This window comes from Myotis myotis, unplaced genomic scaffold (assembly GCF_014108235.1).
Source record: "Myotis myotis isolate mMyoMyo1 unplaced genomic scaffold, mMyoMyo1.p scaffold_m19_p_15, whole genome shotgun sequence".
Taxonomy (NCBI): Eukaryota; Metazoa; Chordata; class Mammalia; order Chiroptera; family Vespertilionidae; genus Myotis; species Myotis myotis.
The window spans coordinates 6,505,659-6,532,618 of record NW_023416319.1 but is presented as its reverse complement, the minus strand read 5'-3'; the positions used below and the strand labels follow the sequence as shown (position 1 = coordinate 6,532,618).

Sequence of the window (26,960 nt, the reverse complement as noted above, 5' to 3'; positions counted from 1 at the left end):
AGTGGACCGATGTCAAGAGGATCTTTCTCAAAGGCCCACGGAAGACTCCTTAAGCCTTCAACAGCGTTTATGAACATTTTCATTTTAATGTGATTGAGAAGTAAGTGGACTTATTTCCTGTTCCTATACAGACACGGGATTATAAAAATTAAGTGGCAAAGAGTTTGGCTGGTTAGCTTTTTGGCTTTTCTGCTCTTTGGGACAGGATGAAAAACACTCTCGCAGGGCTTGTTACATTAGTTTTTGGCACAGCAACCTAAACATTCTGGGCACTGAAGCTACGCTCCATTGTGACTTATTTCCTGTCTCTAGTTTGAAAGATACTGTCCTAGGCAGTTCACAAAGCAAGATTCTAGTATGTGTGTTTTTTTTTCTTGAAACTGCAAAAGAAATCCTTTACAAACAAAGAGATTCAAGATTCTGAATATTCTGTTTGAAAAGGCCTTTCCCTCCCACCTGTGCTAATCCCCATGTTGCATGGGGATGCAGGAGCAAAGAGGGGAGGGCAGAAAGATCCAGAAAGTTCTTGAAAACATAAATGTGAAGCTGAATTCGAGAATCGCTTCTGAGCAACTCTATTCTGCCCTTGGATAATTGTTGGCTGCAGCACTGATAGCTTTAACCAAGCTGTCCTTGTCGGAAGGCAAGATGTGCTTCTGAATGCACCAACGCCTGCCGCTCGTTCTGCGGCTGAAGCCAATTAAAAAGGAGGGCGAGTGGGTGAGCTGAGCCAGAGCTCTTATTTTTCCTACAAAAGGGAATAAAGACAAATGCTTCGTGTGTAAGATTATTATTATCACCATTACTGCATCGTGTTTAAGCTGCCCAGTGTTTTCCAAGAGGCACTCCCTGCTCTTTGAAATGCCAGCTTGCTGGGTCATAAGTCTAGGTAAGACAAGGGAGTATCAGGGTCAAAAGAAAAATTCTAGGCCCAGTCAGCACGACTAGGTGGTTGAGCATCCACCTATGAACCAGGGGGTCACAGTTTGATTCCCGGTCCAGGCACATGCCCGGGTTTTGGGCTCCATCCCCAGTAGGGGGTGTGCAGGAGGCAGTCGGTCAATGTTTCTCTCTCCTCGATGTTTCTATCTCTCTCTTCCTCTCACTTCCTCAATTAAAAAAAAAAAAAAAAAAAAAAAAAAAAAAAAACCCTTATTTTTTTCTAAGAAAAATTCTAAAGAAAAAGGTGCTTCACTGGCCCTTGGGATCTGAGTTCTGCAAACCCAGGCTACCTCTGCTTCTCTTAGGAGGCCTCCTTTCTCCGCTCTGTGACCTCGCATTTAGCTTTCCTTTAGCTTGTGTGTAGAAGAAAAAAATCCCAGAGATTAAGTGTACCTGAGGCACAAACCTATCAAACTCATCCTCTGTAATTTGCTCCCACCATGCAGCTGGGCTGATGGAGCTTCCTAACCCACCCTTCTCTGTCCTGGAATTTTCCCTTGTCGTTTCATCATCTTTATTAATAGATTTACATGGTAAATAGTTCTTCCAGTTTGCTGCTAGGGTAACAGCTGTACCATCTTTTAAAAAAAGGTATTTCTTTTACTAGATTACAGAGTTTGTAGGCTTGTTTCCTTCCCTCCCCCCCCCCCCTTTGGCTACCAGGGAGTTCAAAAGAAAACTTCTGCTCAATTACAAGTGACTCCCCTCAGTATGTGTACATATCTTATTCTACCTTCCCTCAAATTATACGTTGAATATTTGTATATTGGTGGAAATAACCAATTAAATAAGAGTCTCGCCATGCCTATAAAACATATTCCTACCTTCCTCCGCATTTTGAAATATTCACATTTCCAAACTGACTAAAATGAAAATATTTCCTGGTGCCTCCCGCTGAAAACTCTGAAATAGTGAGTGCTTCATGTTTGATCAAGTTCATGAGTGAGGTTAAGAATGTTTCTGGAGGACCAAAAAGGTCAGGGGCAATATACAAAACTGGCAGAACACACGAAAATGTCATCCACAAAGTCCCACCAATCAACGGTGGCTACCTGAGTGCTTTAAGGATGAGATGCTGGAAAAGTCACAGCACGGATTAAGCCACAAAATGAATAATTCATATGGAGGCTGCTAAATGCTTATAAACCAATCTTAAGGAGGGAAAAAAACCCCACTCTTATGGCAGCCTTTAACTTTTCTGAGAGGTGGCTGTTTGGGGGCGGGATAGAGGGGGTTCTTATAGGATAGTAACAGCAAAATTTCCAGACCAAACAAAAAACTGATTTTTTTTTTTTAAAGAAGGAAACAAAGGCTTCATCGTTTCATAGTAATGGTTTGGCTGGTGGTCTGCTGCTTCCAGTTTAAGAAACCAATTTACTCAATTGTTTGAGTAAGTCCCTATGTGAGAACCAGAGCCTGCTTATCAAAAACCCAAATCCTTAATACTCTAGCAACTTAAACTTGACATACACTTGATGGAAATGCAAATTACACTGTTACAATGGGCTGAGCTGGTGGGAGTTCACAGGACCAAGTCTAAATGATTCAGACTATTAGCTCTAGTTGCTGATTAATTTTACTTCAGTTTTTCAAAGCCAGCCTCCTGGCCTCAAGAAAAAAAAACTCATAAAGGTTTCTGCTAATTCCCATGATCAGTTAACAGGAAAAAAAAAAAAAAAAAAAAAGACACACCAAATTAGTTAGGGAACAGATTTTGATGTCCAATACATGGGTATCATGACACAAATGCAACTTGTGAGCTCAAGACTTGCTCAGATGGTCAGAGTTGGTGACAGAGCTGGAATTTCTCATCATTTGGCTCACAGGCAGAGACATTAACTAAATGGTTGTGAAGAACAAAGACAATTTTTCTACAATTGTAACTGAGGTGTAATTACTACTATGATTACTGATTATTGTGCGCTGACCCTGCCAGGCACAGTGGCTAAGAACTTTTCATATATTGACTGACTTGATCCTTAGAATAATCCTATGAGATAGTGCTTTTATTCATCTTACTTTATAGATGAAGAAACTGAGGCACAGAGAGGTTGGGTAATTTGTGTAAGAGCAAGCAGCTAGCAAATGGCAGAGCTAGGATTTGAACTCACGCCGTCTGGTTCCAGAGCCTGTACTCACTGCTACATTGTTGCCAAAGCCCATCCTGAATGTCTTTGCACAAGGTCATCATGCATGAAGCAAACCAGATCTATAAAAGCCTGATTACCTACTGTTAGGTCTGATCAAATAATTGAATCGCTAACGATACCTCCTCCCCTAGGAACTGACCTTTAGACCACTTGACAACCAACATTCCCTTTTGCTTAGACCACATTCCACTTGCTAAGACCATTATCCTTCCCCTCCGGACCTTCCCAGGATCTGGACCTGCCCAGAGAATCCTCTGCCCAGAAAAAAACCCACCTAGAGTCCTTTAAAATCTCTGACTCCCATCACTCGGAGCTGATGCCATTTTGGTCTCAGCCCTGCTGCTAGCAGATGTAACAATGCATTTATCATTTTTACCCCTTTTGGCTTCATGCGTTCCTCCTTCGGTGACCCTAACATTTGGTGCCGAAACCCGGAATGGTGAGGGGACTTTGGGGCAACTACTATACATCGTGGTCACGCTGAAGGGGATGTTGGTTGTGAAGTGGTCTAAAGGTCAGTGTTTAAGGAAGGGGGTATCCATTCAATGATCTGATCAGACCCAACACCTACAACTACGTAAGTACCATGCCAGTGGATAAAAGTAACATAAGCGTTCTTACGAGAGACCCATAAGTACCTGTCCCCAGCCAGTACTTCTCACTCACATTAAAAATATTTAGTAATGATTCTAAAAAGATAACTTCACGTTAGAAGGGAGCTCAGAGGCAGAGAGGAAGAGCGCCGTGGAGAAATGAAACCAGCTTACTACTGCTCCCTGCTTCTGCCGTCACCTTCCTGCGACGCAGGATCCTCTCTAACTCACTCTCGCTGCTCTCAGTGGGAAGGGATTTTAAGCTTCTGGAACTAGTGGATTTGTTAAGTGTCCCCTAAAGTGAAAACAAAACAAAACGAAAAAGGTTAATAATGGCTTAACACAACATACAAAAGAACATAAAAAATAAAACCACCAAAACATTACCAGAATTTGAATGGAATTCAAAAATAAAATGAACTTTACATATATATATTTTTTTTTCATGTGCATATCTTCAACAACACATAGTGTTGGATCATTTAAGAAGATGCTCCTGAGGCTGTAAGATGCTCATATCAAAAGAACAGGACAAGAACACCCCTGGATGTGCTTAACCACACGGAATTCAGTGGCGGGAAGGTACCTGCACAACGATGATTAAGATTCTGATGTGTGCTGATCCGTTACGTGGAGAAGAGGATGGACATTCGAACTCACCTGAGAAGCGTATCTTGAGACGGCAGCAGCCACATGCTACAGAATCAAAACCCTGGTGGCCCTAAAAATGTGTGGCTGATTCTTCAGAGAATGACCTTGACTGCACAATGGTGCCTCAGTTGCCAAAGGAGGCGTGCAATGCTCTCCAGTGGCCTGACCCAAAGACGTGCTGCACCGGGGCTTGACTGTGAAAGAGGAAGGGTTACACTCCCGCAGGGAGGCAAGGAAGGGCCCGGCATTGGCATCGTGGCTCCAGAACCATCACAGAGGAGGCAGTGACTGGGTGTCCTTCAGGCCCAGAGATACTGGAGGGAACAAGAGATGCCATAGAGCTGTGCTCCTGCTGAAATCGGTACTGACCTTCAAGACGACAGAGAACGCTCCAGGCAGCGGTCCCCTGCCCTGGCTGCTCTGGGAAGTGTGTTATGGAAGGAGAGCTATGGCTTTCCATCTCCATTCCCAGTGACGTGTTGGAACAGAACACTAACTGATGGTTTGATCAGAGCAAATCAGAACCCCAAGTTTGGGACAACTCGCCTGACTTCATGCCCGGGTGGGAAGGCAGCTTTTGTCCACCGAGGCTAACCACCAGGCCGGCCTTTGTCATTTCTGGCTTGCTCTTTGTTCCCTGCTAATAACTTCCTGCAGACCCTAAGAACTCTACTCGCTAAAAATGATAACTCTTTAGCCTATAAAACAAAAAAGTTCGTAAAACCAGGTAATTATAAATCTCATAGGACACAGGCTATTACGTTGTTTTGTGTAGGAAGGTTTTTTTCCTCCCTAACAGCATCCAGTTCTAGGAAAGCAGCCTGTGGTCAGGGAGGGCCTTGACTAACGAGATTAGGAGATTGCATGCTTCTGCAGTCAGATGCCTAACCAAACCGATGTATACAGCACTTAGATAAGGCTCACATGTTAGTCAAGCATAAATCGCACTCTTCCTCCCACCCCACCCAAAGCTACATCTTTCTGCTTTTCATTTATTGCGAATATTCGTAAAATACATTCAAAGGAACACCACATTACATGTAACACGATAACAGCTCAGTTTATAATTTAAAAATTATTTGCTTTACTTCACAGTTAACAAGCAGATCTGTATCTACTATCGTAAGGAAGGATAAATACTGAGAAGGTAAGGAAAACAGAACTGAAGCCAATTTTGATAAATTTTTAGACATGTACTAAAAAAACCATTTCCAACTCACTTGTGTTTATAATTTAAAAAAACTTACCAGCTGTATTGTATGTAAGCAGATATTACTTAAAGGAATGGCCATTATTATTTAAACAACTCATAAAACCACACTGTTTGAATGTCAAGGACATTCTGTATGATTTTCCTAATGGCTGGAGTTAATGGCTATCTTTTATGGAAGAATTTATCTTTCATAATATTCTCTATTTTTCATTTAGGTGACAGCATTATTTCCTCAAATTCTTGACTATGATGAATGACCCTCTCTTCACCTGATACCGAAGGAACCCATTTTCAAGTTCGAATCCTTGAATCCCACCTTTCCTTCACTCACTGACTGATAGGGTTGATTCAGTTAATACATAAGTACATTTTAGATATGGAGGCAATTATGGGAGAAAGAAAGGTTTCTGCATGACTCTCAACTGAAATAATAAAGGAGCTCAGCTAATAAAATACGAAGATTATCTTAATTATCCATTTACACTATAATCATAGATTGTGAGAACCAGAAATTAACTTGGGAGCCATGTGGTACGTACAATTCCTTCACCTTACAGAGGGGAGAGCCTCGCAGTTTGGGCCAGATCCCAAGACAAGGCAGTGATAGGGCAGGGCCTTGACCCTGGCTCTTCTAATTCCCAAATCAGTTCTCTATCCCTACTCTGACCCACTTGGATCATGGACCGACCAATTTTAGTCCCCACGTTGGTGAAATGTTCATAATACCAAGTAATCTAATTGTCAGGTGGAAAAGTTAACTATTCAACAATTTCTGGGTATTTTGAAAAACTGGAGATGTTCGAGAAAGACCTGCAAGAGAATTTTTTCAAATTTTTCAAATTTTTTCTTTGATTTGGAGGCAACTGCATTTGAAGAGAGACATTTAGATTCATTTGTCTTGATTTAAACTTCAGAAACTGCCATATCCACTTTGACTTTAAAATGACTGGGGAGATTCAAGATAACCCTTGTGTGACTATAAGAAATGAATATATCATTTTTAAATCTGCGATGTACACCATTTTTAAAAATGAAGCATAAATAGGCTTAGAAAAATAAGTCCCGTCAACACGGAGACTTTACAAATTAGCTGGAAAACTGGACAACTCAAAATAGAGTGAGGTTTTCCAAACCAGAGATTTCTTTTCTACGCAGGTGCTAACTTTGAACAATAGGCCAGACCTCTATGTCGTGGTGTCTCTTACCACTCAGGTCCTGTCTCATTCACTGCGGCAAACACACCGCTGATTTTACTCCTGGTCTCTGTCCCACCACAGTACCGAACAGGCTGTTTCCTGGTTTCCTGGCATCTCTCAGTCACTTTCCATCTCAGGGTATAACCTGTAGGCTTCTCCTATTCTTTTCCTGTTTATCACATGTCACACTGTGAGGCTGATGTCATGTGCTTTACTGGGCACTAAATCTGATCATCCTCATAGTCTGAACTCCAGCAAAAAGCACTAAGATAGCCCCTTGAATAGGGGCTTCTTTTTTCTCTCTCTCACAAGAAGTTGTATGGTTTCTTGGCACCAGGTGGCTGGGCGTGTCAAGTGACCCATCACTCCTCAAAGGGACTTCTATGGGGGCAGAGGAGAGTTGCCACTGGGCAAAGAAGAGCAGGGGAGGACACGGCGAGTTTCACTTTTAAATAAACCAAAACAATTTACTGCAAAAAAATAATATTGTCAGAGTAACAGCCATGATGATACATCAATGCCAGATGAGGGGGAGAAGCCTAGTGCTAAATCCAGGACGAGGAGGAGAGGGGGCGATTTGCAGAGGGGGAAAAGATGTTTGGACAGTTTTTATAATTTGTAAATTATTTCACAAACATTTATTTCAGAAATTTCTCTCCTTGAAGTGGCACAAAATTACAGTGAGCGGGATTGTACAGCGCACGTGGTCGTTAAGAGCAATGCTGCAATCAGCAAACTTGCCATCCTCCGGCATTATCAGGGGGCAGCACACCCTGGGCACTCCAATGTCATATGGATGCCACATAGATGTCTGATTTTTCAAATAAACCTAATCTTTTAGAAGTCACACTCAGTATGGTTGATTCTTTCACTGATGGTCAAAACTATACTCTAAATCTCACAGTGCCTGGGGGACATTTTCTTGAACAGGAATTAGCATTACAATGTAGAGACAACAAAAAAGACTGCCATTGCCCTGGCCTGTGTGGCTCAGTTGGTTGACCATCATCCTGTGTACTGAGGGGTCACTAGTTCGATTCCCGGTCAGGGCACGTGCCTGGGTTGCAGGCTCGATCCCCCGTAGGGGGCATGCAGGAAACAGCCGATGTTTCTCTCTCTCTCTCTCTCCCTCTCCCTTCCCCTCTGTCTACAATCAATAAAAACGTATTTTTTAAAACAGGGACTGTCACAGTTCTTAACAGAACACTGGATCACAACATTTTCTCATCAAAGAATCCCTTAGCTCACAGCCACATACTTTATCAATGGTTTTAATACTTTACTCTGTAGGCAGACCAGCATGTGAGCCACCACTACACCTCTCTCGAGTACCAATCCCACTCACCTAACACTAAAGCTAACTAATTAAGCCATTCTGAGTTAAGTCTATTGTTTCCTGCTTGATGAAAGTAATTTTGTTTACCACAATTAGGGGATGTCTACATGCAATGCATAATTAGCACAGTAACCACAAACATGGGAATATCAATTCGTACCTCCGCCCCCATGTTTGTTGACTTACTGTGCATAATGACTGGTATTGAGACTGTAACAGGATCTGAGAACAGGGCTCTTAGCATCTGAAACATTCCCTAAGTGAGGCGTTTGTCTCTGAGAGCAACCGCTGGAGAGGGCAGCCCTCACTTATTCTGTAGGCAAAAGCTCATGTCTGCTGGAAAGGAGACATATAGCTAGCGGTGGGCATCGAGTGTGTTCTCCAAAGGCTATGAATTAGTTTTAGAAAATAAAATTAGTAATACAAAGGAAGGGGCTTTTATTCTCCAGCTTACCATCAAATCATTTTCCTAAACCGTGAAAAACGCAGACCGTGACCCTGACACGAACATATTTGGGTAGAAGCTCAGATTTACAGTTAGATGCCAAGAATTCCACTTTCCTGCCCCAAAGTTAAGAGACTCTGCTATACTTCTGTTATCGATAAGCAAGTACCCATCCTCACGCCTGGCCAGACATTTCATCTTCAAGCTGTAACGCCAGGATTGGAGGGCAAGAACAAGAAACAACGATTTTGGCGAACGTGGGGCCGCTCTTTCAGAATGCAAACAGCTGAGTATTGATACATTAATAAGCCACCCAATGGAGGAGCCCATCACACAATCAAGTAAACTATCAAAAGAAATGAGGCTACTGCCGATGGAAATAAAACATATCAAGCCAATTATTCACGAAAATCGATTTCAAAAACATTCTCCTTTCATTTTCCCATTAGCTGAGTAATACACTGAGATCTGTTCTTACCAGTATTCCTTTTAATTCATTCACTGCACTTTCAGAGCCTTTGGGAGATTCTGGCTACAATGGAAAAAAAGAGAAAAGTTACTGAGTAACTCATTTTAAAAATATAAACAAACAGTTTACATGACAAAGTGTTGGCAGCTTATAGTCACTGTTTTTTAAAATCAGGTCCATGTCTTACTGTTAAGAAAAAATATTAGACAGGGTAGTGCTCCCAGATGGCAGCTGAGTAGAAAATTAGAAGTCATATTCAAAGCAGAAGGACTCAAGCCGCCATGTTCTAAATATCATTTTGTTACTTGTTTGTCATCAGACACAGAAAAAAAAAAAAAACTGGCAAACACCAGACTGCAAAGACTTAATTTCACGTTATTCCGAGTGTCTCACAGCAAGCCTCTCCACGCGGGTCGCTGGGCTTCCACCAGCAAGTGAGGGCCAGGAAGGCTGCAGAGCAGAAAGCAAGCGACAGGGCAGGAAACCTCTCTCAGCTCCATGGGCTCCGGGCAAAAGCCAGGGAGAGACCAGCACACGTTGTTTTGTGAATTTCACAACAGGACTGAGTCGGGAGCAGGGACCAGCAAAGAACCGGCTTACAGGAGAACGTGAGCATCCCTGGCTATGAAACAGGAAAAGAGCCCGACTGGTGTGGCTCAGTATTTGAGTGTCAACCTATGAACCTGGAGGTCACGGTTCGATTCCCGGTCAGGGCACATGTGAGGGTTTCAGGCTTGATCCCCAATAGGGAGCTTGCAGGAGGCAGCTGATGGATGATTCTCTCTCTCCCTCTCCCTTCCTCTTTGAAATAAAAAAAAAAAAAAAAAGAAAAAGAAAAAAGAAAACACAGTAAAAGATCTCAGAGAGTGTGTAGTCTGACCACTTCGTCTTACTTATAAGGAAAGTTACACCTGGGGAAGGTTGTATTTGAATCAGTGTCTTGATTACAAGCCCAGGTCTCTCCTGGCTACACCATGAACAAAACCATTTGCGTAAGTTCTGGGTATTATATGGACTGGCCCCATCATACCTACCAGTCTTTGTGGATCCCTCACCTCATTTACCGGAAAGGAAATTTAGCATGAGGACCTCAGGAAAAGATCAAAGAAGACCTCTGACCTCCCCCTTCCAGGAGGCGAGAGAGGCAGAGAAAGTCCGCCCGCCGGACAGTGCAAGGACCCTCAGCCTCTAGTCCTGGGAAGATGCGAAGGCTGATTCCCAGCAGGAAATAAGAGGTGATTCTTAGCAACCTATAACCCTCTTCTCTCAAAACACAGTCAGAAGAAGACCCCCTGCCAATGTTTAAAAGTGGACCGAAAAGGGAGAGAGGGAGAAGGAAGGAGAGAGGTTTGCTGCGCTGGTTGGTGCACATGAGACGAAGGCATTCTCCTTCCCTAGCCTAGGACTTCTGTGAAACATGCATGCCATCGGTGCCAGCCATCAGTGCCAGGCCCAAGCTCTCATACACGCATTCCCACCACACCAGCACGGCCAACGCCATCCAGGAATTTGGGGAATACGCAGCTGGAGTTCTGCAGGTGACAAGCGGTGACTTCCGAACAAATGCCCTGGCTAAAGGCACACTCCAGCGTGCCGGCGGCGTCAGCCTCGGAGCCTGGGCCGCATGCGCGCACACTTGGGACGTGCCCAGCTGGGCAGTGGCCGCCTGTTGTAAAGGGGACTGACCAGACCAGACCATCCAGCACTACAGCTACACAGTTTCACAATTACCAGCGAAAAACCCTCTCGTCCACTGATCCTTGTTCAGCTGTCTTCCAGGTTTGGAATTGACATTGAATAATGTGTAACTGTTGGAAGAGTACATACAGAACACGGATTACTTATCATTTAAGAAGCTTTTAAGGTTGTTTCTTTCTAAAGTAATCTGGCTTCTTTTTAACACAGCTTTATTTTTGTTTTTTCCTATAGCAATAGCTTGGTTTTGCTTGTTCTTCCCCAAATAGTGGCGCTGTGTTAAGTCCTAAGAGTGTATTCTTTCCAAGGTTCCGCCTGGACCCTGCATTTTGGAGTGTTTGCACACTTGATCCCATTTGATCGGACAACAACCCGGGAGTCAGGCCGGGCAGGCGCTGTTCCCCGTCTGGGAGGACCAAGCCTGGGTGCAGGGGCGTGTGAGGCCCCACCTCCCACAACAGCGCTCCGTCCTCAGGCGCCAGACACCAGCGCTGAAACAGCTGTACTTGGTTGCTCCTCCTGCTCTACGCCCTGCCCCTGACTTTGAAACTGGCTTTCAGAGCAGCAGCACAGACGGACTCACCCCCCGTGGTCAGGGAGTTTCCACGTCACCGCATGCCAGTCTACGCTTGGAGCTGCGTCTTCTTTCCAACTACCTTTCTGTGTTCAGCCCACACTGTGGCCATGCTTGCCTGGCCTGGCCATCTTGCCTGTCTGTGGCCAAGTGGCAACTGTCACAGCCCAGCGGAATTCGTACGGAACAGTTTCGCTACCTGGGGACATCGAAGCAGCTGAGGAGAGGCATCTTTGGAGTAAGGAAGAACCTAAGGTTTGTTTTAAAAGTAGAAGAAAGAGAACCAACCCACTGATATCTTACTAAAGTGAAAAAGTAGTTTTTCCCCCAAGAAAAAAAAGGTCAAGCCCTGGCCAGGTGGCTCAGCCGGTTGGAGCATCGTCACATACACCAAAAGGTTGCAGGTTCGCTCCCCGGTCAGGGCACGTATCTGGGTTGTGGATTCGATCCCTGGTTGGGGTGCATTCAGGAGGCAACTGATGGATGTTTCACATTGATGTTCCTCTCTCTCCCTCTCTTTCTCCCTCTCTTTCCCTCCCTCTCTTGCTAAAATCAGTAAAAACCATGTCCTCAGGTAAGGATTTTTTAAAAAAAGAAAGAAAGAAATGTCCAAAACCCCATTATAGGGCCTACTGCAATGGGACAGGTGTACAAGGGGAAGCACTGAACTAGACTCTTAAGGCTTCGTGGGTCCTGGCACTCCATGTGGTCTTCAAGTGTAGAAGGCAGCTGATGACAGACACACACAATCTCTCCTTGAAGTGACCGGGAATCAGTGAAAACAACCATATAAATTTCACTATTTCTCAAAAGTCGTCCTAGGTCTGTTCTGGCATCAGTACATGACCCGGGCCCCTAGCTCCTGTCCCCCAACACGGACACAAGTAGAAGCCTCAGGAAGGCAAGAATTTTTGTCTCTCCTGTTTATTGCTTTATCCTCAGTGCCTAAAGCAGTACCTGGCATACATCAGGTACTCAATAAGTACTTGTTAAATTACACAAAATAGCCAGGAATTAAAGAAAAGAAAGAGTAGTGCATAACTGTTATCTGTTTGGTATAACAGTTCCTCTCAGTGTCTCTCTCAAGTCGATGGCAGCATCCTACAAGAACAGGACTTCGTTTCCATGGTGATATAGGGCTACCCTGGGTCAAACAGAGTCCTCCAGAAACCTGCTTATGGAAATGAAGGCTTTTATGACACATTAGCCTTATCCTAAGATGCGACAGTCGGTCCGGATACAGCTTGCATCACATTTCGAAATTTCACATTCAAAGCAAGAAACATCCGGGGGGAGAGAAAGCATTTAGTCATTCTATACCTGTGCCTTCGGCCTCGCTGCCTGGTTAACGGGTCTAAGATGAACTCCCTTTTTAATCCTGTCCATCATCTCTTCAACGGCTTGCCTCTTCAGATCCGTGACTTCTTCAGCTATTCAGAGAGCATACACAGAAATCATCTTAGATTACGGAAAAACCACCACGTCCTATTTGTGGTGGCTTAGATTGTACTATGTAATGAACTGCAGTCATTTTTCAGACAAAGTCACAAAACACCAACAATTTAAGGTTAAGAATTACCAGATAGCAACATATTTTTCAAAAAAGTCTTTTAAGAAAAGATCTGCTTTGAAAAATAAGCGTTATAAATTTTGAGGTCTAATTTGCAGCCTGGAAATCAATAGCGGCTCATCTGTGTTAGGCAATTAAGTGGATTTTGTTCCTTTTGTCAGCAGAACGTGAGACCTGCGTTTCTACAGGTCTTTAAAAACCCAACTTTGGAGCTAACCCCAAATAATCATTCATCTTTGTCTCAAAGATATTTTTATAAGTCATAGTACATCCTATGTCATAGAAATCAGCCCGAAGAAAAAATAACTATCAAAAAGCCCATTTGAAAATAAATGATCAAAATGATTCTTTTACTTCTCAAAAGAAATTAAGTCAAAAGATGAGCAGCAAAGAGATAAAAATCTCTTTTTTAAATTGCCATTTTTTGTTTAGGAATCACACAGGAAGGAAACATTTAAGCAAACCTTTTTCAAGTCTTTTAAAATTGTCAATGTTAAAAGCAAACACACACCTAGAAATGACTGCAATTGAGTAATCAAGTTTGATTTAAAAATTTCAATGGTCTATTGTCTAACCTTTGCACCATTTTGCTGCAAAAACAATAAGGCTGTTGAAATATGTGTCAATTAGATGAATGCAACTGCGGGGAGCTTCAACCTGTTGATCAGAATACAGAAATTTGTCTCTTTTGCAGAATAGCTTGACCAAAAAGCACGGAATCATTTTTGGAATATTTATCACTATTAATGCGATTATAGATCTCGTGTTTACCTCCACCCAAGGCACCGCAGCCAATATAGTTACGTTAAAATATTTCATAAAGACCTTCTAATTAGCATCTTTAATAAGACTCCACATGGTGGGACATCTAGCGGCACTCAACAAGAATCTACCTACTGACTGACTTTGTAAGTTTGGGCTTTAAGTGGCTATCAATATTTTTATTATTTGAGCAGGAAGAGCTACGCCCCAAAAGAATGGTTTCTAAATGGAGACGACCACAACTACATCCCCAAGCTAACTGACAGTAGGGGCAGGCTTTGCCCTAAGAAGGCATAAACCATGGCTTCTTTTTCTGCTATATGGCCGAAATTCACTAGCAGAAGGTTCAGGAAATGATTACTTGGGCTTAGTCACAAAGTCGGGTTTTTTCAGAGTCCAGAAGGTTCCATTCTCCACACTCTGTGAGTGCCGTAGTGATGGGATCACTGCTACATTCATTGCATAAACCTAGGTTTCCTGACGCAGTCCTTATTTCCAATAGTACTGTCATCCTCACAAGCCATTGGAATGCTGGGAATTAAAATAGCCAAACAGCATTTTTCATATCCAGAAGTTAAAAAAAAAAAAGTGGGAAAAATGGCACCAAAGTCAGAACTCATCCACTAGGAAATGAAAAGGACAAAACTGTGGGTCGATCAACTATGAGCCCTTAAGTAACATTTTCCTGGGCAGCTTCTGCTGATGGCTCACCAACACCAACAAGGGAACAAAGAAGAAAATTATTATGGACAGAAATTCATTCATTCATTCGTTCATTCACTCACTCACTCACTCACCCATTCAAATGTGAATACCTAAAATAAAGCACTGTGCAGTGCTTTTGCTGACCCTATTCAAAACCAAAGGAGATAAAATCCAGACCTGTCGTTCAAGCACCTAGTATGGGTATGGAATTTCTTCCTAGGAATTAAAAACAAAAAAAAAATACAAAAGACACATTTGATGTTCAAAAAGGCTGCCATTTGGAGTGAGACTTGAGAAGAGCTCATGGTAACAGTGCCTACAAACAGATTAGCGCTCTGTAAGGAATGACTGAAATCCAATTAAATGCACCACACAAAACTAGTTAAGGCAGACAGATGGAGAATTATGGTCCACACCATTCAAATCTGCTGCAGCATCTAACTTAGCAGGAATTTAAAGTAGTTTCTTACTTTTGCTTGCCAGCATCATAGTGATAATTCAGAACAGTGCCACGATCTGGACTGTGTACTGATTCTAAACCAGACTTTGATTTCTCTGTCTTTTTCAAATGTAAAGGCTCAATTGGTCTTAAGGAAAAAGGAATCACTCTTATCAGAGTCCCTGCTCGGGCACAATACGAGGGCAACGCTGGGCTAGCTACACAAGCTTTCTTTCTCCCTGACCCTGTTTGTGAACCAGCAAAAAGCAATCTATATGAACTTCTCAACTGCGAAGCTGTTCTAATAAATCTGCAAGAATCGCCCACGGAGAGCTCGCCGTCTGTTTTGTAATTCTCTCTGCAATCATGCAGTTGGTAATTGTCTCACAAAAGCATGTAATCAGGGGGACAATAGAAATATGCAGGGGACTGGAGATTAAAGAAAGGGGACAAATGAAGACAACAGGTCTAATGTTATTGAACTGCCACAGGGAAATAAAATCAAATGTTCTTTGAGTTAGTGCTTCAAGGTCAGTCTTGGATCAGAAAGCTATGTGTAATTAATAGAGGCTTAAATCTTAAGACCCACTTGAAAAATAATTCCTTAAAAAAAGAAAAAGAAAGGAAGAAAAAGACCCACAGACAAACCATCACCTTCTTGCTCAATAAAGTCTTTTATTATGACCTAGAAGAAACTAAAATGAATGTTTAATGCCAAAGGATTACTTTTCTCTTTCAGAAACATTTTTTTCTTAAAAGGCATTAAAAAAAAAAAAATCAATGCCACCATGACGCACAGAATTTCTATAGAACACATCATGGTTGAACGAGTCTGAATTTGACCCGAGGTCATAAAGTTAAGGAAATTTCCTTAACTACAATGATCACAAGAGCCTGCCGAATCAGGACTCCTGCCCCACAACAGGGTGGTTAGGACGTTGTCCAATTTTTTGTTTATTTCTTTTTAGCTAACATGTTGGGTATTTTCTATATGCTAAATATCACTCTAAATGTTTTACATGTTATTCATTCTCACAACTCTATGAAATAGGAACCACTATTATCCCCACTCTATGGATTAGTAAACTGAGGTAAGAAAATATCAACCAACTAATGACCTAAATATGTGAAATCTCAGAATGTGTCCAATAACTGCATTCTTATCAAAATTAGTTACTAACTTCAAAGTCTATAATGATTTCTTATATTTAAACCTTAAAACTAGTATATTATTCCACAGACCTTTCCTACCGTTAAGAGCCATAACCTACCAACAAAAGTTTCTCCATTCATCAGCTCTGAAAGGCAAACCAACTGAATAGTAAAAGCCACCATGAGAAGCTAACATTAAAAAATGCCAATGATGCCGTAACCGGTTTGGCTCAGTGGATAGAGCGTCGGCCTGCGGACTGAAAGGTCCCAGGTTCGATTCCGGTCGAGGGCATGTACCTTGGTTGCAGGCACATCCCCAGTGGGGGCTGTGCAGGAGGCGGCTGGTCGATGTTTCTCTCTCATCGATGTTTCTGACTCTCTAGCCCTCTCCCTTCCTCTCTGTAAAAAAATCAATAAAATATATATATTTTTTTAAAAAATGCCATTGACAGCCAGGCTGGTCCCTTCATTTCACATGTAAATTCCAAAGTGTCACAGAGGAGCCCAGTGTTTGATGCTCTCCATTCGCTCATCATGCATTTAATCACTGTTGATGTGATTATTCATTCAACAACCATTTTTCTGTGTGAACTATTAACAAGACACGCTAAATAACTACCTCGCCGGACAGAGAGAGAGGCTCCAGCCACGTGTGGCTACGGCACACATCGTTTAAGGCGGTATGATTTTAGAGAGGTTCCCATTTAAAATCTCATGAGCAACTTCTGTGTCAGTAACTCTACTCAGATTCCCAAGTACAATGCAATAGCTCCAGGATAAGGGAGGAAATACCATCACGTTTCCTGAATTGTAACTGAAACGTCATTTTCATAAGGAAAAGTATGGTTTCTAACATTGGGGGTTAATAAGTTCTAGAATACTTCCTTTCCATGTAAGGGTGCTGAGCAGGTTAACAAGCTAATGATGTCATTTACTTAGGAGAGGAAATCATTTTGTTCTGACTGCCCTCCTGACCCTCCCAGACTTATCAACTGTCCCAAAACAAGATCGAAACAATTTTAATTCCAGGGTCAGCGAAGGTGCAGAGCCAGGAACCCAGGAGCAGGGCTGTCCTGCAAATGGCCAAAGGCAGAGCTTTCTCTGAGTCGGGCCACGCCCTGTGCAAAGCAGAATTTGCCTTCCAGCTGCATTACTGTGCAGAGGAATAGACTACAAAAGGCTACAGGAATCAGGGACAGAAAGTCGATTCGCAGACATGAAATACAACAAGCGTACGGATTGTTAAAAACGTGTACACCATCAACCACTGAAAGTAAAGCAAGGGGTGGGGGGAGGGGGGAGGGGGAGAATTACTTGTTTCCGGTTGAGCTGCCTTTTCTTTCTTAGCACCACTGCCGCTGGGGTGGGATCGCTTCCGGATCATGGACATGAGGGATCTTTCGGAGAAAGAAAAAGATTGACAGGAGATTACTGGACGCCTTATGATCCAAGAGATGACATGTATAGATTCTAAAGAATCAGTAAATATCCAACTCTTCTCTTAGGTATACCAGTATGAATGTACCAGGAGAATTTAAGCAGCTTACTTTCCACTTTTAATAAATTAGCAAACTTTTCATCACTTCAGGGAAGAGGAAGGTGTCTCATCCTTTCTGTGTGAAATCAATTACTGAAAGATGGGGACTGCTATAAACACCAATATGATGCATGCACATTTACAAAGTAAAACAGATACAGAAAAAAAATTCAATATCCGTATAAAATTCCAACATACTCTCTATGCCACGCGTGTGAGGGAGAGGGAAGGATGAAAGAATTAGGGGTTGTTTTCAGTAAATATCCATTTGGGAAACAGAGGCATAAAATAACCTGAATCTGTGTCACACAGACCAGATACTTAAGGATAAAATACATGTAAGAGTACTGTCCCTTTGGTCTATGACATAGACTCTATGTTTTAAAAATCTGCCTAAAATGCAAATCATGATACATTTGACCACATTAAAATTTTAAAGCCTCCATGTATTAAAAGACACCATAAAGAATAAAAAGAAATTCTATAAATCAATGAGGGGCAGGGGGGGTAGGCAGATAACCCAACAGAAAAATGGACAACACTCTTAGAACTCCGTAAAGGGCAATGTCCAAATTTCCAGTACACATACCAAAAAGGTACTTGACTTCATGCGTTTTTAGAAAATACACATGAAGCCCTCACTGCCATATTGCTACACATTCATCCAGTAGGTCAGAAGTTTTAAGTCTGACAATAGCAGGGGGAGGGTTCTGACTAATCACTGGCCTCCCCTTAGCTCCTCACAACATCCTATAATGATCGCACCTCTAGTTCTGGGAGGAAATTTGGAGAGTCTCTTTGCAATGCTCAGACTATTTGTATGTATTTACATAAAGGAAGTAAGAATATATGGTCATCACTATAAACCACCTCAGTGGAGAAAGACTGGTATGGTACCCAGAAGAAAATCCCAGAGAAGAACCATCTGTCAAGGTGGGGCTTAGACCACACAGAAAATAGGGAGGGGGCGTCTCGCAGGCCATGTGAGAAGACCAGGACAAGACCCCTGGGACCAATAATCCAAACCACTGTTTAAAATCTCCCCGTTTCAAATGAATGGATAAAAGCTTCGAGCAAGTGCCCTCCAGAGATGGAACAGTTCAATGGAACATATTCACCTTGAAATTCTTTTTTTTTAATGTATTTTTTATTGATTTCAGAGAGGAAAAGGAGAGGGAGAGAGAGAAAAACATCAATGATGAGAGAGACTCATTGATTGGCTGCCTCCTGCACACCTCCTTCTGGGGATCAAGCCCACAACCTGGGCATGTGCCCTTGACCAGAATCGAGCCCAGGACCCTTCAGTCCACAGGCCAACGCTCTATCCACTGAGCTAAACCGGCTAGGGCTACCTTGAAATTCTTTAAGAAGGGTTCCTCGTGCCCACTGTGATGTGTAATTTTATGAGTCAACTTGACTGGGCCAGAGGGCACTGATATATGCTCAAACATTATTCTGGGTGTTTCTGTGAGGATTCTGAATGACATTAACGTTTAAAGTGGTAGTCTCAGTAAAGCAGATTGCCCTCTCTAATATGAGTGGTCCTCACCCAATCAGTTGAAGGCCTGAAGAGAACCAAAAGGTGACCCTCCCCCAAGTGAGAGAGAATTCCTCCTTCCTGACTGCCTTGGAAGTAAAACATCTGTGTTCTCCTGCTTTCAGGCTCAAACTGAAAGCACTGCCTCCTCCTGAGTGCTGAGCCTGCTGACCTGCAGGCTGGAGCTATACCATAGGCTCTCCTTGGTCACCAGCTTGCTGGCTCACCCTACAGATCCTGGGTCCATGCCCATAATAATGTGAGCCAATACTTTAGAATAAATCTCTTTATTTTTATATATATATATATATATATATATATATATATATATACACACATACATACATATATATATATATACATATATATATATATATGTACACACACACACACACACACACACACACACATAGCGTGCACACCCTATTGGTTCTGTTTCTCTGGAGAACTCTGACAAATACACTAATACAACCTACCCCTTTCCCGTGAGCCACATCTTCCCAGGACCTGTATAAAATGACCAAAGTATGTATGCCTTCTTCTTCTCTTTCCTCTCTCCCACCTGTGCCCTCAGTTAAATGAGCAGGAAGATGAAGGAAAAGCAAGAAAGCTACTTAAAGTAGTCACAGGCCCTGGTCTTTTCCCCCCACTTTCATTGCTACCCATGACCCTCATCATCAGAGTAAAGCAAATGGCTCAGGAACAAAGTTAGAAAACCTTGACTAGAGGATTCAAAGTCCACTGAAACTCAATCTGTATTCAAGTAAATTTCTCTGACAAGAAGGTTATCCTTAGCAAAAAAAAAAAATCTCTTTCTACTGAGAAATTATGTCTTATACTATTTAAATTCATCTTAAAATAAAAATTATTCATGTTATTCAATGAATGTTCTTTAAAGGGCCTTATCGAAGAAGTCACACTTTAGACATATGCATTTCTCAATTTAGCTATAAAGTACTCTTTGGAAAAATATTCTATTTAGGTTATACTTTACTTTGAATCTGAAGGGCTCTCTTGATTTCTGAGACTAAAAATTAAAGGCCAACAGCAAGACTATAATCGCTTTTTAATAGTTCTCCCTCTCATAGACAAAAGTGACCTTCTTATCAGCTCAAAACTCCAGACCTTAGAGAAAGATCAAAGTGATGGATTTCCTGTTGTAAATGTCAAATTCAGAATATCTCCATCTCCTACCGACTTAGCAACCCAGGAGAGGAAGAATTTAAAATACCTGAAATTCTTTCAATTGACTCCTGGATCGATCGCGTGTACACATTATTTTGCTTTAACGACTTCCATGGCTGAAAGTAAATTGTCATGCCCCACTCAGTAAGGAAAACTAATGAGAATTTTTATTAAAATGCCAAGTCCCATTTTTAGAGCCATGTGGGAGGAACACGTTACACATTCTATTCAGAGGGATCAGCAAAGGTACAAAGTTGGAATAAATGGCTTCTCTGTGTGAAAGGATTAAACAAATTACATGAGTTAATGAAAGCTAACAACCTCGCAAATTTTCAAATTCTGTTTGTTCAAGAATAAATGCTACAGGAACAGCTCACATCATGACATGAGGAGCAGGTAGGTCGTCTTACGTCATTCTACATGGGGAAAGGAAGACCCATAAAGGCCAAAATCTGACCCTGGCCCTTCTAGGAGGTATGTGCTTACTTCAGGCACTCAACACCATTAAGTCACCTTGGGCTTCAGGAATGTCTGCAGATATGGTTTCCTGTCACAAGAATTTAAATATAATTTATTCCATTATTGGAAGGTTCCTTTCTCAGCGTTATTAAAGCTTTAAATATGAGGTTAGGAATAAAAACAAATTAGTACTTTTAGTTTACCAGTTTGGTCCTGTTTCGTTCTCATTTAGTACTTTTCTTTTTAAAATAATCGAACAGACCAGCACTTTCCAAATTCAAATTATCGAGAGAGAAAAAGATGAAAACGCTCTGGAGAAGCTAAAATATGCTCAGTCTTGCAGTTTAGAGGAACTCCTAATGTCATGGGCTGTAATTTTAAAACCGAAGTGTCAAAACAATCGGTATAAATGTCTCAATGCTGGCGGTTTGGAACATCCACGGGGAAGCTGAGCATCTACAACAGAACGCTGTCAGCCTCAAGAAAGGTTTTGGTATTTTTAAGGCCCTTTCTGCATATATTACAAGAAGGGAATAATAATACATGGGTCTTTGGAGAATTCTCTGGGATTCACACCAGCTGACATCATTCATACTTCTTTTTTAAAAATACGTTTTTATTGATTTCAGAAAGCGAGGGAGAAAGAAACATCAATGATGAGAGTGAATTATTAATCGGCTGCCTCCTGCACGACCTCTACTGGGGATCGAACCCGCAACCTGGGCATGTGCCCCCTACCGGAATCGAATCTGGGACCCTTCAGTCCACAGGCCGATGCTCTATCCACCGAGCCAAACCGCCTAGGGCTCACTCATATTTCTTACCATCCCTCTAATGATGCCACCTGAGCCAGCATTTTTTTAAAATCCCATGAACAGAAACTTCAGGCGCTCTGACAAGGAATGACATTTGATGCAGAGCAGTCGTCCCCATGCACTCACCGGATGGGGTTGGGAGGCGGAGGGGGGAGCGGCGGTGGAGGCGGAGGCGGTGGGGGCACTGCGTTCTCGGACTGGTTCACCCGCTTCTGGAGCTCATCCACTGCACAGAGAGCACAGGGTCAGAACAGCGCGGAAATGAGCAACTTCGCACCCAAACGAACACAACCGCTCTCAAAATCAAGTTCTTTCTCGTGAAGGCAAGTGAGAAAATTCAACATGAAGTTGCAGAATCTTTTCAAACCTTTCACCACCCAGCCTGCTGTCACTAATACAAGAGGCCGTCCACGGGGTACAAGAAAGCGCTACCTTCTCTGTGCTGCTCACACAACCAGGGAAAAGACAAAGTTCAAGGCAACGGCTGGGCGGGCGGGAAGGACGGAGTAGGTGGAAGAAGTATTTGTTAATGCTGAAACACACCCCTCCAACACTAAGAAATGGTTAATACTTGACTTTTAAAATGCACAGGCCACGGGTTAACTTTAAAGGTGACATCTAGTACTGAATCTTAACAGCAGGCTTCCCTCCTCCACTGTTTCCTTCGGGAACTGCACGTCTTCGTGTTCTTGGTGTTAACCAGACTCACTCTCTCCCGGGTCTGTGGCTCAGAAACGGGTTGCTCTTCTGAAGAGCATTCTGGGAATATAATGTCTTCATTCAGTTCACCCAAGTCATCAATGAGACAGGCGTTTACTAGGCACCAACCATGTGGAAGGGCCTGCTGCTGCTGCTCCAGACACCGTTCCTGACTTCAAGGAGCAGAACTGAAATTCCATCATGGGTGCCGACACCTCTAACAGGGGCTCTAAGGGCTCCAGGTGCCGAGGCCATTCCACCTGCCACACGGACTGGACCCCGGATGGTGTGTCCACCTGTTTCTACTCGCAACACTTAAAGCAGCGGCGTGGGCCAAGCTCTCCCACACCATGACTCCTCTACCTATTCCATATGCGTGTGACCGTCTCTCCAAAGGGAATCTGAGTTCCCCAGGAAAAAGGCATGGTTTCTTCTCTCTTAGATTTCTTTCTCTTTTTAAAATATATTTTTATTGATTTCAGAGAGGAAGGGAGAGGGAGACAGAGATAGAAACATCAATGGTGAGAGAAAATCACTGATCGGTGGCCTCCTGCACGCCCCCTACTGGGGATCGAGCCCGCAACCTGGGCATGTGCCCTGACCGGGAATGGAACTGTGACCTCCTGGTTCATAAGTCAATGCTCACCCACTGAGCCACCATTAGGCTCGTCTATATTTCTTACAGTGCCCTAGGGTATGCCTGGGTACACACAGCAGAAACTAGAACACGTTCAAAACTGAATGTTAAAACTCTCTGTCTGCCCCTCCTCTTATAATAAAGACAGATGGCTTTCTACAACAGGCGGCTCTGATATTCACTAAAAAGAATGGAATAGTTCTTAATGTTAGATCAATTTCTAAAAATAAACTATAATTTTCATCGTGGATCACAAAGCACTGAATGTTATTTTAAAGGAAGAAAGCCAACTTAGTTCTTCTGGACAGATTTCAAAATTCTAGTATAAAATTAATCCAAAATCTCTGAAGTGAATATTGAAGCTGTTATAAAGGAAACGACCTGCCTCCTTAAATTACCGACCTTCCAACCAAAACTTACTACTTATCCCTGTGCCGTAATCCAACTCGCACATTCCTGTTCCGCTTTTGAGAACTGAAAGAATAAATCCTTTTGATTTCAGTATCCCCTGGTGTTTTAAAAGTTTTCCATTTAATACATATATTGTTGCCCATTTTATTGTTAGGTGTGATATTGTAAGTATTATTTCAAGGGTATAATTAGACACCAAAGATGAAGGTGGTATGAATCTAAAAAGTTTCTTTTTAAAAATGTACCCTGAAAATGTATTCATAAAATGAACAAAATAAGTACTTAATGAACACTCGTAGCTGAAGTCCTGAGAAATGCTGGAATTTGGGCCTTCCCATATTAATGGTATCTTTGTTCTTAATTCTGTGTGATGCTCACAACAGCTCTGAGTCCAAAAAGAAGTCTAAATATTTGTGAATCATTTAATTACAAAGGCCATTCCACTACTGAATAGCAATACTTAGGAAGAAAGGAATTTAAAAGTGAGTCTTAGTGTTTTCATAGCATTCAGTAAACCTTCCGGGCTAACTATATGCCAGGTTTTGTACTGGGCCTGAGAGATTCACAGATTAACGACAGGACATAGCAGCCTACTCGACGCTTTTACCGGAATGCTTTAAATTTCTGGCTTTCTCCTCAGAATTCTGATACTTCAGTTCCAGTTCTTTTTTATCTTCTTCTAGCAGCTCCAGTTGCTGTTTGAGGTTGTGTATCTCTTTGTGGAGTGCTTCACTTTCTAGTTGTTGTTCTAATTCTTTGACCTGTAAGTTATAAACAGACCTCTATGGAGTGTTAAAGTTTCTCCTGTGTCCAGGAAAATAAAGGAGGAAAAAAATGTTTCCCATTTACTTTGCAAATTCATAACAAAGAGATTCCAATCCATCTTAAAAACTATCAAAGTTCTGGGACACAGATAACACTTAAAACCATTATCGACTATTTGATTCAATATGAATTTGCCGTACACCTATATCCCAGAGAATTTAATTTTTAATGTTGGAGTCAAAAAATTTCATTTAAAACAGATGAATACATTCATACCCATTTTCATGGACCCCTAGGAGCACAATTTGGTAACAAGCATCAAAAACCTTAAAAGAAGGAGGAGAAAGTGAAGGAGGAGGAGGAGGAGGAGCGGGAAAGGGAGGAGGCAGAAGGGCTCTCTGATTCAGTAATGCTACTTTTAGAATTTGTTTTAAAAAAATAATAAGACAAGTGTTCAAATATATTCTCTAAAGTATTCTTTGTAACAGGGAATAATTGAAAATAACCTAAATGTTTGCCAATATTATTGATTTAGTAAATTCTGGTGTGTTCATTAAATGAATTACTATGCAATCATTTAAAATCACATAGCTCACTATATACTGACATGCGAAGACATATTAATAATTTTAAAAGTAAGGTTAAAGAACAGTATGCATGGTATGATTCCATTTAAACTGTATTCATAAAAGTATATATTTACATAAAGTATAGATAAGCACCAAAATATGAGATTCTTGGGTAATCTTAAATTTCTTTAACTTTTTCTGTATTTTAAAAATTTGTTTATTAGAAGGAACATGTTATCTTTATAATTGTAAAAACAATACAGCTGGGTTTAAAAATTGCTGGATCTCCAAGTGGACTAAAAGACAGGTAAGATATACTTTATAAACCATGTACATGAAATATGATCCAGAATATCTGTATGGTGTAGTATTAAGTTTTAGAAGTAATGACTGCTATCATTTCATTCATAACTTTTATCTGATCTTCAGCACTTCTCCCCTCACCCCAACAAGGTACATATATAACAATTTAGTCCCACACCTCAGTTCAATTCAATCGATTCTAGATATGCACTATTTACTGAATGAGTTAACTGCAAGCAGCAGGACTTTTCCAGAGCCAAAAAAATTCTAGGATAAGCTAAATAAAAATAGCATTCTTTTATTCTCTATTTAAAATGCTCATCCTGCATATGGAGACTAAAAAAGATTATTTCCCTCCCATCCTCTATGCATATACAAGCATCTCCTATTTTTTAATATTTTTATTGATTTCAGAGAGGAAGGGAGAGGGGGAGAGAGAGAGAGAAACATCAATGATGAGAGAGAATCACTGATCGGCTGCCTCCTACATGGCCCCTAGTGGGGAACAAGCCCACAGCGCAGGCATGTGCCCTTGGCCAAAATAGAACATGGGACCCTTTAGTCCGCAGAGCCACTGAGCCAAACCAGCTAGGGCCCAGCACCTCTTATGGGGGGAAGGGGGTGGAGGGGGGTAGGGAGGTCGGGAGGGGAGGGGGGCGGGAATCAACTCTACCTCATGTCCAAACTTTTAAAATCTTCAGAAAATTTCAAGGATAAATGTCAATATTGTTCCTTAAAGAGACTTTGACGAATGATCATGAGTAGCAGCTAACATCCTTCCCTTCACAAACTAGGTACACTGTAAGCAGTCTAAATATTGACATAATTTTTCTGAAGCAGTTTCTTTCACTTGAAAGACATTGTTCTATCTCCTGGCCTCTCCCCGTCCTCCACCAGCTCACCGGCCATGCTGACTAACCTTTCTGCCCAGCACACCCAGGTAGGCGGTGCAAGCTGGACCGGCTCTACTCAAACGGAAATAACCACTTAGGAAGTCTTTAAACATACACATTTGTGCAAGTTTACAAAATCAGATATTTTCTCCAAGCAAACAATTACTACCAAAAGGGCTTTTCCTCCCTGTTTGAATAAAACCTATTCACCCGCCCACAGGCCCTCAGAGACTAATACTCTCCAGGTGCACACGGTCTCCCCAAAACGCAATCAAAGGGTGCGTTAGATGCGTTATCCAAGCTCTTCTCAAGTTGTATCTCTTTCCCTCCCTTCTTCTGTCCTTTGGGACAATGTAAAGTCTACAATAATGCACTATACATTTTTGCTGGCCACTCAATTAAATTCATTTGGTAGTTGTTGTTTTTCTAAAAGATAAAAAAGACAGACTGGGTAACTTAGGAAGGCAAAATGTGGAACTCTAAGTAACCAGACCAACTCTTGTGTGTGTGTGTGTGTGTGTGTGTTAAGACTCCAGAAGAAAATCTGTACCTTCTGTTGGTGCTGAATCCTCTCTCCCTCAAGGAGCTGGGTGAGTTTTGCGTTTTCATCCAACGCTTTCAAAAGCTGTTGGTCGGGAGCAGAGCTCTGTAGCAGCAGGTGGCTTTGTCTCTTTAGCTTGTTTTGTTCAATGAACATCTGCAGAAGTTAATTACGAACATGCATACACCAGTCAATCTCACATATCTCAACAGAAACTTGAGCAAAAGGAAAGTGATGGAGTTTTTATCAAAATTTTCTGAATGCTACACAGTCTAATGGTTTTAGAAGTAAAGGTTGCCATGATTTCATTCATAACTTTTATATAATCTTCAGAACCTTTGCCCCAACCAACCAACTACAATAACTGAGCCCTACATGTCCATTTTTAATACTGTATTATGGCTTTAAAATCCATTAATACTAACAGTAGTATTAGTATTACTGGAACAGAGGCTGTTAGCTGCTTCTTCTAGACTAGGGAGGCTCAAATCCCTGATGCATCACCATCTTGACTTGGAATTGCTGTATCCAAAATGGATAGTCACATTTTTGTTTTTTATTTATCATTTTTTTAATATATTTTTATGGATTTCAGAGAGGGAGGGATAGAAACTACAATGATGAGAGAATCATTAATCAGCTGCCTCCTGCACGCCCCCTACTGGGGATGGAGCCTGCAACCCAGACTTGTGCCCCTGACCAGAACCGAACCCAGGA

At 41.9% G+C, this 26,960-nt stretch overlaps 1 protein-coding gene across 8 annotated transcripts in view; it reads right to left on the bottom strand.

Moving 5' to 3' along the window:
- SHTN1 (shootin 1) overlaps positions 1-26,960 on the bottom strand; it is a 136,831-nt gene that overhangs the window by 64,315 nt on the left and 45,556 nt on the right. For 7 of the 8 annotated variants that reach the window (XR_004972101.1, XR_004972102.1, XR_004972103.1 and 4 more), the window contains 7 exons: positions 26,253-26,399; positions 23,780-23,933; positions 21,552-21,651; positions 17,207-17,289; positions 12,585-12,694; positions 9,005-9,058; positions 3,860-3,980 (listed from right to left, as the gene is read on the bottom strand). Coding sequence is in view for 5 of the 8 variants with exons in the window: in XM_036335852.1 (XP_036191745.1) it covers positions 3,860-3,980; positions 9,005-9,058; positions 12,585-12,694; positions 17,207-17,289; positions 21,552-21,651; positions 23,780-23,933; positions 26,253-26,399 (769 nt within the window). In the remaining 3 variants the exon portion in view is untranslated. The remainder of the gene's footprint in view (positions 1-3,859; positions 3,981-9,004; positions 9,059-12,584; positions 12,695-17,206; positions 17,290-21,551; positions 21,652-23,779; positions 23,934-26,252; positions 26,400-26,960) is intronic. The other variant, XM_036335857.1, reaches the window with a different exon arrangement.